The sequence below is a fragment of the Oncorhynchus kisutch genome, linkage group LG27 (assembly GCF_002021735.2).
Source record: "Oncorhynchus kisutch isolate 150728-3 linkage group LG27, Okis_V2, whole genome shotgun sequence".
In the NCBI taxonomy this organism is placed as follows: domain Eukaryota; kingdom Metazoa; phylum Chordata; class Actinopteri; order Salmoniformes; family Salmonidae; genus Oncorhynchus; species Oncorhynchus kisutch.
In genome coordinates this window covers 1,962,011-1,974,466 of record NC_034200.2, presented here as the reverse complement: position 1 = coordinate 1,974,466, position 12,456 = coordinate 1,962,011, and the positions used below count along the sequence as shown (strand labels likewise).

General features: G+C 46.1%; 1 protein-coding gene across 2 annotated transcripts in view; it reads left to right on the top strand.

Annotated features, from left to right (window-relative positions):
• Nucleotides 1-12,456, top strand: part of LOC109879589 (zinc finger protein 704) — a 95,067-nt gene that overhangs the window by 47,019 nt on the left and 35,592 nt on the right. For both annotated transcript variants that reach the window (XM_020471760.2, XM_020471759.2), the window contains exon 3: nucleotides 6,776-6,876. In XM_020471760.2, the coding sequence (XP_020327349.1) occupies nucleotides 6,776-6,876 (101 nt within the window). The remainder of the gene's footprint in view (nucleotides 1-6,775; nucleotides 6,877-12,456) is intronic.

The window sequence follows — 12,456 nt, the reverse complement described above, 5'->3', positions numbered from 1 at the left end:
TTGTGTGCAAATAAACTCAAGTTTACGGACAATGTCAAATGTGATATAGCGAAGCACCTGAGTGAGTTGGGTGCGCAGTTACGCAGGTAATTTCCCGAAACAGATGACACAAACAACTGGATTCGTTATCCCTTTCTTGCCCTGCCTCTAGTCCACTTACCGATATCTGAACAAAAGAGCCTCATCGAAATTGCAACAAGCGGTTCTGTGAAAATGTAATTTAATCAGAGGCCACTGACAGATTTATGGAATGGGCTGCGTTCAGAGTATCCTGCATTGGCAAATTGCGCTGTTAAGACACTGATGCCCTTTGAAACCACGTACCTACAGTTGAAGTCGGAAGTTTACATACACCAGTCCACAAATATCTTGTTAACAAACTATTGTTTTGGCAAGTCGGTTTTTTCCAACAACTGTTTACAGACAGATTATTTCACTTATAATTCACTGTATCAGAAGTTTACATACACTAAGTTGACTGTACCTTTAAACAGCGTGGAAAATTCCAGAAAAGGATGTCATGGCTTTAGAAGCTTCTGATAGGCTAATTGACATAATTTGAGTCAATTGGAGGTGTACCTGTGGATGTATTTCAAGGCCTACATTCAAACTCAGTGCCTCTTTGCTTGACATCAAATGATGCCAGCCAAGACCTCAGAAAGAAAGAAATCAAATAAATCAGCCAAGACCCCAGAAAGAATATTGTGGAACTCCACAATTCTGATTCATCCTTGGTAGCAATTTCCAAACGCCCGAAGGTACCAAGTTCATCTGTACAAAGAATAGTACCTAAGTATAAACACCATGGGACCACGCAGCCGTCATACCGCTCAGGAAGGCAACGCTTTCTGTCTCCTAGAGATGAACGTACTTTGGTGCGAAAAGTGCAAATCAATCCCAGAACATCAGCAAAGGACCTTGTGAAGATGCTGGAGGAAACAGCTACAAAAGTCTCTATATCCACAGTAAAACGAGTCCTATATCGACATAACCTGAAAGTCCGCTCAGCAAGGAAGAAGCCACTGCTCCAAAATTGCCATAAAAAAGCCAGACTATGGTTTGCAACTGCACATGGGAACAAAGATGGCCACATTGGAACAATTTCCTCTGGTCTGATGAAACAAAAATAACTGTTTGGCCATAATGACCATCGTTATGTTTGGAAGAAAAAGGTGAGGCCGAAGAACAACATCCTAACCGTGAAGCACGGGGGGTGGCAGCATCATGTGTCATGTTGTGGGGGTGCTTTGCTGGAAGAGGTACTGGTGCACTTCACAACATAGATGGCATCATGATGGAGGAAAAGTACGTGGATATATTGAAGTAACATCTCAAGACATCAGTCAGGAAGTTTAATTTTGGTAGCAAATGGGTCTTTCAAATGAACAATGACCCCAAGCATACTTCCAAAGTTGTGTTAAAATGGCTTAAGGACAACAGTCAAGGTATTGGAGTGGCCATCACAAAGCCCTGACCTCAATCCTATAGAACATTTGTGGGCAGAACTGAAAAAGTGTGTGCGAGCAAGGAGGCCTACAAACCTGACTCAGTTACACCAGCTCTGTCAGGAGGAATGGGCCCAAATTCACCCAACTTATGTATGTATGTAAGAGTGGATTCTCGGCCCTCACTAACATGAACACTAAATTCACACTGTGTGTGGGAAATATGTGGTCCAAGGCACTGCAGGGGTCTAAGGCACTGTATCGCTGTGCCACTAGAGATTCTGGGTTCAAGTCCAGGCTCTGTTGTAGCCGGCTGCGAGCGGGGCACAATTGGTCCAGCGTCGTCTGGGTTAGGGGAGGGTTTTGCCAGCAGGGATATCCTTGTCCTTTTGCGCACTAGTGACTGTTGTGGTGAGCTGGGTGCAGTGCATGCTGACACGGTTGCCAGGTGTCTGGACTTTTCTCCGACACATTGGTGCGGCTGGCTTCCGGGATAGGTGGGCATTGTGACAAGAAGCAGTGCGCCTTGGTTTGATTGTGTTTCGGAGGACGCACTGCTCTCGAACTTTGCCTCTCACAACTCTGTACAGGAGTTGCAGTGATGAGACAAGTCTGTAACTACCAATTGGGGAGGAAAGGGGTAATATGGGAAGTGACAACGAGCTCTTATAGGACCAGGGCACAAATAAAAATATTTTTATTTGTGCCCTGGTCCTATAAGAGCTCGTTGTCATATCTTTGTTCCCATGTGCAGTTGCAAACCATAGTCTGGCTTTTTTATGGCAATTTTGGAGCAGTGGCTTCTTCCTTGCTGAGCGGACTTTCAGGTTATGTCGATATAGGACTCGTTTTACTGTGGATATAGAGACTTTTGTAGCTGTTTCCTCCAGCATCTTCACAAGGTCCTTTGCTGATGTTCTGGGATTGATTTGCACTTTTCGCACCAAAGTACGTTCATCTCTAGGAGACAGAAAGCGTTGCCTTCCTGAGCGGTATGACGGCTGCGTGGTCCCATGGTGTTTATACTTAGGTACTATTCTATTCTATTTTTATTTGTGCCCTGGTCCTATAAGAGCTCGTTGTCACTTCCCACTAGCCGGGTTGTGGCAAAAACTCAAACTCATTCTCATGTTTAACTTAGGGATAGCCCCCTTTTTTTAAAACAATTTTCGCCTAAAATGACATACCCAAATCTAACTGCCTGTAGCTCTGGCCCTGAAGCATGGATATGCATATTCTTGGTACCATTTGAAAGGAAACACTTTGCAGTTTGTGGAAATGTGAATTGAATGTAGGAGAATATAACACATTAGATCTGGTAGAAGAAAATACCCAGAAAAAAATGTTTTATTTCATTTTTTTTCTACAACCATCTTTTCTACCACCATAACAGGAAGGTCCCACATCTAGCGATCACTCTGATTGTAATTCCGATGGTGTCCACAAGTTGGCAGCAGTGTATGTTTCAGATAACTGAAGTATGAGCAAACTACATGACATTTAGTGTGAAGTCACCCAGGTATATTTGGGCAAATCGTGAAGGAGACATTTACATTCACATTACTTTTTTCTGCAAGAATATCGTAAAACTTGGACTTTGATTTAGCTTTTCCAGTATTAGTAGCCATATTATAAGTTCAACATTTGCAAAACACCCAGTTTTCAGAACTTAATAACTCTCCATATTCCTATAATGTTTTGTCCAAAAGGAAAAGGCTTGCTGTTGCACAAGGTTAGCAGCTACATTTTGTGACAGATACGGGGGTTGTTGTTTGGCCCCGCTGATTGGTGCTTATTTGACAGTCGATCAAGTGAAGACAGCCAGCGTCATCGGCGTCGCTCTCTGACCAAATATGTATATCCTATAGGATATACTACACTCCTAATGATATAGTGAAGTCTGGGAACATTCTATGATCTCTGAGGAATACATACGAATGTGATTTGACTGGTTGAAACAAAGTTTATGGTGAGATTTTCACAGATTCCTTTCTTTTCAAATTGAACGAGTGGAAATACAAAATCGATCGTGCATGCTATATGGACCTTTTTTAGGATATTGTGTGTGTGTGGCAAAAAGCAACATTTGAGAGTGCGCTGACCCTGGTGCTAGTGGGGGTACACAGCTGACCCTGGTGCTAGTGGGGGTACACAGCTGACCCTGGTGCTAGTGGGGGTACACAGCTGACCCTGGTGCTAGTGGGGGTACACAGCTGACCCTGGTGCTAGTGGGGGTACACAGCTGACCCTGGTGCTAGTGGGGGTACACAGCTGACCCTGGTGCTAGTGGGGGTACACAGCTGACCCTGGTGCTAGTGGGGGTACACAGCTGACCCTGGTGCTAGTGGGGGTACACAGCTGACCCTGGTGCTAGTGGGGGTACACAGCTGACCCTGGTGCTAGTGGGGGTACACAGCTGACCCTGGTGCTAGTGGGGGTACACAGCTGACCCTGGTGCTAGTGGGGGTACACAGCTGACCCTGGTGCTAGTGGGGGTACACAGCTGACCCTGGTGCTAGTGGGGGTACACAGCTGACCCTGGTGCTAGTGGGGGTACACAGCTGACCCTGGTGCTAGTGGGGGTACACAGCTGACCCTGGTGCTAGTGGGGGTACACAGCTGACCCTGGTGCTAGTGGGGTACACAGCTGACCCTGGTGCTAGTGGGGGTACACAGCTGACCCTGGTGCTAGTGGGGGTACACAGCTGACCCTGGTGCTAGTGGGGGTACACAGCTGACCCTGGTGCTAGTGGGGGTACACAGCTGACCCTGGTGCTAGTGGGGGTACACAGCTGACCCTGGTGCTAGTGGGGGTACACAGCTGACCCTGGTGCTAGTGGGGGTACACAGCTGACCCTGGTGCTAGTGGGGGTACACAGCTGACCCTGGTGCTAGTGGGGGTACACAGCTGACCCTGGTGCTAGTGGGGGTACACAGCTGACCCTGGTGCTAGTGGGGGTACACAGCTGACCCTGGTGCTAGTGGGGGTACACAGCTGACCCTGGTGCTAGTGGGGGTACACAGCTGACCCTGGTGCTAGTGGGGGTACACAGCTGACCCTGGTGCTAGTGGGGGTACACAGCTGACCCTGGTGCTAGTGGGGGTACACAGCTGACCCTGGTGCTAGTGGGGGGTACACAGCTGACCCTGGTGCTAGTGGGGGTACACAGCTGACCCTGGTGCTAGTGGGGGTACACAGCTGACCCTGGTGCTAGTGGGGGTACACAGCTGACCCTGGTGCTAGTGGGGGTACACAGCTGACCCTGGTGCTAGTGGGGGTACACAGCTGACCCTGGTGCTAGTGGGGGTACACAGCTGACCCTGGTGCTAGTGGGGGGTACACAGCTGACCCTGGTGCTAGTGGGGGTACACAGCTGACCCTGGTGCTAGTGGGGGTACACAGCTGACCCTGGTGCTAGTGGGGGTACACAGCTGACCCTGGTGCTAGTGGGGGTACACAGCTGACCCTGGTGCTAGTGGGGGTACACAGCTGACCCTGGTGCTAGTGGGGGTACACAGCTGACCCTGGTGCTAGTGGGGGTACACAGCTGACCCTGGTGCTAGTGGGGGTACACAGCTGACCCTGGTGCTAGTGGGGGTACACAGCTGACCCTGGTGCTAGTGGGGGTACACAGCTGACCCTGGTGCTAGTGGGGGTACACAGCTGACCCTGGTGCTAGTGGGGGTACACAGCTGACCCTGGTGCTAGTGGGGGTACACAGCTGACCCTGGTGCTAGTGGGGGTACACAGCTGACCCTGGTGCTAGTGGGGGTACACAGCTGACCCTGGTGCTAGTGGGGGTACACAGCTGACCCTGGTGCTAGTGGGGGTACACAGCTGACCCTGGTGCTAGTGGGGGTACACAGCTGACCCTGGTGCTAGTGGGGGTACACAGCTGACCCTGGTGCTAGTGGGGGTACACAGCTGACCCTGGTGCTAGTGGGGGTACACAGCTGACCCTGGTGCTAGTGGGGTACACAGCTGACCCTGGTGCTAGTGGGGGTACACAGCTGACCCTGGTGCTAGTGGGGGTACACAGCTGACCCTGGTGCTAGTGGGGGTACACAGCTGACCCTGGTGCTAGTGGGGGTACACAGCTGACCCTGGTGCTAGTGGGGGTACACAGCTGACCCTGGTGCTAGTGGGGGTACACAGCTGACCCAGTGGGGGTACACAGCTGACCCTGGTGCTAGTGGGGGTACACAGCTGACCCTGGTGCTAGTGGGGGTACACAGCTGACCCTGGTGCTAGTGGGGGTACACAGCTGACCCTGGTGCTAGTGGGGGTACACAGCTGACCCTGGTGCTAGTGGGGGTACACAGCTGACCCTGGTGCTAGTGGGGGTACACAGCTGACCCTGGTGCTAGTGGGGGTACACAGCTGACCCTGGTGCTAGTGGGGGTACACAGCTGACCCTGGTGCTAGTGGGGGTACACAGCTGACCCTGGTGCTAGTGGGGGTACACAGCTGACCCTGGTGCTAGTGGGGGTACACAGCTGGAGGTTGAATGTTTATGAATATAAAAGTTTGGAAACCACTGTGTTAACCCATATATTTTTTGTGGCTCATCAGGACGACTGAATGGACTGACTGAACCGAAATCTCTTCGTCCTGACTCTCAGCTGCACGCAATACATAATTGATTTGTGCGCCAGGAGTGTCCATATAGCCTCTTCCAGAAAATATGCCTTAAACATTGTCAGCTTTCAGAGGCACCTAATATTCATACAGGCAGCTAGAGAAACTTGTGCTGTGACCCATCTCAGGTTTTGGGAATTTCCTCTGTACCAATAGCAATGAACCAATGACTAAATGAAAACAATACTTGTAGTCAATTAGCCGGATCCCGCCAGTGTCTTCAGCCTTTACCCACCCTGTTGGAAACACCTAGACTCATGTGACTGCTCTGCCAAAGGAGTGTCCTGGTTATGTGAACATTATACACATGTCAGTCTGGTCAGCATTCTGTGGGAGAATCTTCAGCACTCGCAGGGGATGTGACCACCGTATTTATTATTGGTCTGGAATTTTCCATGACATGCTTTTACACAGTTTGTCTTTCTGTCTAAAGAAAGCATGGCTGGAATATTTCAGAGCTGAAATTGGTATAAGGTTTTTTCCTGGTTATGATTGTAAAAACGTGATTGGTCTGTTTGGCTATGGCAGACTAACATGATGGGTCATTTTACTATGCTGCTATGCTTGTATTGTAGCATGACTGTTATAGGTCTGCTGATTTGATATAGAATCCTATTTCTATGCAGGAAGAGCATGTTGGTTGTCTGTACATAGTGTGTGACCTGGCCTCTGGTGTGTGTGTGTGTTCCAGGAAACCTTCAGGTCTTGCTGATAAGGAGGTAATGGCTGCTACCGTCCTGACATCACTGTCCACCTCTCCTCTGGTCCTCACCCATACCCAGACAGCCTCAGGTAAGACTGCACACACACACAGAGGTTCTGGTCTGTAGTGCAACTCTCTAGTGTCTACCTCTCGTCTGGTCTCTAGTGTCTATCTCTCCTCTGGTCTCTAGTATCTACCTCTCCTCTGGTCTCTAGTGTCCACCTCTCCTCTAGTGTCCACCTCTCCTCTAGTCTCTAGTGTCCACCTCTCCTCTAGTGTCCACCTCTCCTCTGGTCTCTAGTGTCCATCTCTCCTCTAGTGTCCACCTCTCCTCTAGTCTCTAGTGTCCACCTCTCCTCTAGTGTCAAACTCTCCTCTGGTCTCTAGTGTCCACCTCTCCAGCTAATGTTTACCCCTCAACCAACCTCACCCTGCCAACAGCCTGGCCTTGGACACATCGCCATGCCTGTTGTTTCCGGAGCTACCCGTTACCTTGGCACTCATCGCCGTGACAACGTTAGTGGACAATCAGAGTCCTACCTCAATTGTAAACCGTAATATGCAAGAGTTTTTCTTTTCCAGTTTTTATGGAACCACCTCCCTCATTGGAGAGTTGCTTTATTTAAATTCAGCAGGACCGTACCCTAAAACACAATGCCAAATCTACACTGGCGTATCTTACCAAGAAGACCGTGTATGTTCCTAAGTGGCAGAGTTACAGTTTTGACTTATCTTATTAAACATCTATGGCAAGAAAATTGTTGTCTAGCAATGATCAACAACCAATTTGACATAAATTAATAATGGGCAAATGTTGCACAATCCAGGTATGGATAGCTCTTAGAGACTTACCCAGAAAGACTCACAGTTGTAATTGCTGCCAAAGGTGATTCCAACATGTGTTGACTCGGGGTGTGAATACTTAAGTAAATTAGATATTTCTGTATTATGGGACTTCCGGTCACGGCCTGCTGTGACACAGCCTAAATACTGTGTAGAAACTTTGGATTTGGCAAAGAAACAATATTTCTGTATTCCCAACAGTTGGAAGAGCCCGTGGGTACTTAAAGAACGTCAAATTCATTACTAATTGGTGATGTAACTAAGGCCAGTACCCTAACTGTGTCTTTGAATGTGTATATGTCCCAGTGATCAGATTCACATCCAAATGTGGGGAACTGATTTGATTAAATATGAAACTATTTGTGAGAAGATGTAATGTGATGTTAGCCTTTTAAATGAGAGAATTGTTTTTCATATGAAGTCTTAACCAAGTCATTGGCCACGCCCACATGAGCACTGACTTTACGACAAAAGGAGGGAACGCCCCTTTTCCCAGAGTGGAAAAAAAACACTTCTGGCAAAATTTACATGAGACAAGAAAGCATTGAGCTGTGGCTACATGTTGGAATGGTTGGCAATTTAAATATAGACCAGACAGCGTGAAGTGGTGCCTACATGGCTGAGAAATGGTTTAAAACTAAAGACCAAGCAGGCGGACGGTGTGAACCGGACGTCACGAATGGTTAACCATCCCTGTCGCGGGATCATTTTCGTCAGCAAACGCTGAATAGCATAGCGCAACAGTCAAATAATATTACTAACAAATATTCATATTCATGAAATCACAAGTGGAATATTGCAAAACACAGCTTAGCCTTTTGTTAATCCACCTGTCGTCTCAGATTTTGAAATGATGCTTTACAGCGAAAGCAATCCAAGCATTTGTGTAAGTTTATCGATAGCCTAGCATAGCATTATGTACACTTAGCATCAGGAAGCTTGGTCACGAAAATCAGAAAAGCAATCAAATGAACCGTTTACCTTTGATCTTCGGATGTTTTCACTCACGAGACTCCCAGTTACACAACAAATGTCCCTTTTGTTCCATAAAGATTATTTTTATACCCAAAATACCGATGTTTGTTTGTCGAGTAATATGTTCAGAAATCCACAGGAAAGAGCGGTCACGACAACGCAGACGGAAATTCCAAATAGTTTCCATAATGCCACAGAAACATGTCAAACGTTTTTTATAATCATTCCTCGGGTGGTTTTTAAAATATATATTTGATAATATATCAACCGAGAGTGTAGGTTTTTCAATAACAGCGGGAGGAACAATGGCGGCTTTACTCTGTAGCGCAAAAACTCACTCTGAGAGCCCCCACCTATCCACTTACGCAATGTGATCTTTCACGCTCATTTTTCAAAATAAAAGCCTGAAACTATGTCTAAAGACTGTTGACACCTTAGGGAAGCCAGAGAAAAAGGAATCTGGTTGATATCCCTTTAAATGGAGGATAGGCATGCAAAGGAACATGCAAAGGAACAGACGGGTTTCAAAATAAGAGGCACTTCTTGATTGGATTTTCCTCAGGGTTTCGCCTGCAATATCAGTTATGTTATACTCACAGACAATACTTTGACAGTTTTGGAAACTTTAGAGTGTTTTCTATCCCAATCTGTCAATTATATGCATATTCTAGCATGGCTCTGAAAGAGCCATTCTAAATAACTATCAAACGACCATTGGTACGTCTGACGTATCCATTATAACAGAGCTACGACTATGAAAGATTGATCTCTGGTGGACAAACCAGAGACTTTCTGTCGAATTACTCCCCGGACGGATCAAGTGTTTTCAACGGGGAGACAGCAAAGACATACACACGCAATTCTTTCAAATGAGCGGCCGTTCATGTGCAAAGTATTCGCATTTCCATGAGCATAGTTCTCAACTGTATGTATGTAGTGGGTCCCATTCTGTCTTTCCTGCTCTTTATCTGGCCCCTTTCCATTGTCTACCAAGTCGTCATATCGGGTTTATTCCACTAGCTACTTGTCATTGCATTATGTAGTAATCAATGTGTAAGCTGTTCTGTTTGTGTGTTTATGCAGTTCTCTGTGATTATTTATTTAGTAAATAAATAATTAAGCCAGTTTGTATATCACTGATTCCTCATTTATGCTAGGTTTCGGCCAGATATCCAAGGGTTTTGCGGCATTCAGAATGAGACTTATAGAAGGTAAATAACAATTAATGAATGATATTTATATCTTTACGAGTTAGTTCAGAACACGTTAAATAAACCTTTCCGTGGTTCCCCAAGATTGTTAATGAGTTAGTTGTTACAGGATTATTATAATCATCATAATAATTAAACATAGTTCATCGATTTGATAATACAATCGTCCTCACATTAAAGATAGCCAAAGACATAACAACGCCTGTATCTTTGTAATGACTGGGTGTAATGATACACCATCCAAATTGTAAATGAATAACTTCACCATGCTCAAAGGGATATTCAATGTCTGCTTTCTGTATTTTTACCCATCTACCAATAGCTGCCATTCCTTGCGAGGCATTGGAAAACCTCCCCGGTCTTTGTGGTTGAATCTGTGTTTGAACACTGTTAAACACTATTATTGGACACAGAGTGAGTCCATGCAACTTATTATGGCACTTCTGAAGCACATTTTTACTCCTGAACTTATTTAGGCTTTCCATAACAAAGGGGTTGAATAGACATTTCAGCTTTACATTTTTTATACATTTGTAAACATTTCTAAAAAAATATAATTCCACTTTGACATTATGGAGTATTGTGTGTGACAAACAAAACTCATTTAAATCCATTTAGATTTCAGGCTGTAACAAAATTTGGAAAAAGTCAAGGTGTGTTAATACTTTTTGAAGGCGGCGTTGCTCATTGGTTGTTGGAAACAACATTAATAGTTCATGTATTAATATTTAACATGAATAGGTTTTGTCGGTAGAATACTTTCTGAAGGAAATGTACGGCGGCGTTGCTCATTGGTTGTTGGAAACAACATTAATAGTTAATGTATTAATATTTAACATGAATAGGTTTTGTGGGTAGAATTGCAGTATATATTTAGACGTGAGCTAGCAATTTTTGACAGACTGGTTTCTTCTGGACAAACAAAAAAACGATACCAACATGTTGTGTGGAGGAAAGAAAAGTGATAGAGTTCGAATGTTTGGATAATCGTTCTGATTGGAGAATAGCTATAAGGGTTATTGAATCAGGATCAACTCCTGTCCTACAGCTGCACCATCGAGAGCATCCTGACTTTTTGCATCCTGACTTGTTGTATCACTGCAACTGCTCGGCCTCCAACCACAAGGCACTACAGAGGGTGGTGCGAACGGCCCAGTACATCAGTGGGGCCAAGCTTCCTTCCATCCAGGACTAGGCGGTGTCAGAGGAAGGCCCTAAAACGACCAGGAATATGACTTTCCCGAAGTGGATCCTTTGTTCACACCACCCAAGGCAATTGAACTGATTCCAGAGGCCAACCCAGAACAACGCCGGTGAAGGAGAGTTACTCGGAGAGATACTCTTCTGGTCCAAATTAGGAGGTGCGCCGCTTCCGAGCTCAGGGCAAGGGTTTCTTTCCAGAGAGACATCAGGGATTGTAACATACTCTGTTTCACGGACACATGGCTCTCTCTGGATATACTGTCAGTCGGTCCAGCCATCTGGATTCTCAGTTCATTGCGCCAACTGGAATAAACATCTCTCCGGGAAGAAGAAGTGCGGGGGTGTATGTTTAATGATTAACGACTCATGGTGTGATTGTGATAACACTCAGGAACTCAAGTCCTTCTGTTCACCCGACCTAGAATACCTCACAATCATATATATGTCCCCCTCAAGCCAATACCACGACAGTCCTCAAGGAACTTCACTGGACTTCATGCAAACTGGACACCACATATCCTGAGGCTGCATTTATTGTACCTGGGGATTTTAACAAAGCAAATTTGAGGAAAAGGCTGCCTAAATTCTATCAGCATATTGACTGTAGTACTCGCGCTGCTAAAACACTCAACCATTCCAACTTCTGGGATGCATACAAGGTCCTCCCCCGCCCTCCTTTTAGCAAATTTCACCCCAAATCCATGTTTCTCCTACATTCCTATAGGCGGGAACTCAAACAGGAAGTACCCGTGCTAAGGACTATTGAACGCTGGTCTGACCAATCGGAATCCACGCTTCAAGATTGTTTTGATCATGCGGACTGTGATAAGTTCCGGGCAGCTTCCGAAAATAATATTTTTGTATACACTAAGACGGTGAGTGAGTTTATCAGGAAGTGTATAAGAGATGTACTCACTGTGACTATTAAAACCTACCCTAACCAGAAATCGTGCATAGATGGCAGCATTCGTGCAAAACTGAAAGCGCGAACCCCCGCATCTAACCATAGCAAGGTGACTGGGAATATGTCAGAATACAAACAGAGTAGTCATTCCCTCCGCAAGGCAATCAAACCAGCCACGTCGCGGACACCAACGTCTTGCTTCCAGACAAGCTAAACACGTTCTTTGCCTGCTTTGAGAATAACACAGTGCCACCAACCTGGCCCATTACCAAGGACTGTGGCCTCTCCTTTTCTGTGGCCGACATGCTTCAAGATGGCCACCATTGTTTCTGTACCCAAGAATGCAAAGGTAACTGAACTAAATGACTATCGCCCCCGTAGCACTCACTTCAGTCATCATGAAGTGATTTGAGAGACTAGTCAAGGATCATATCACCTCCACCTTACCTGTCACCCTAGACCCACTTCAATTTGCTTCCCGTCCCAATAGGTCCACAGACGATGCAATCGCCATCACACTGCACACTGCCCTA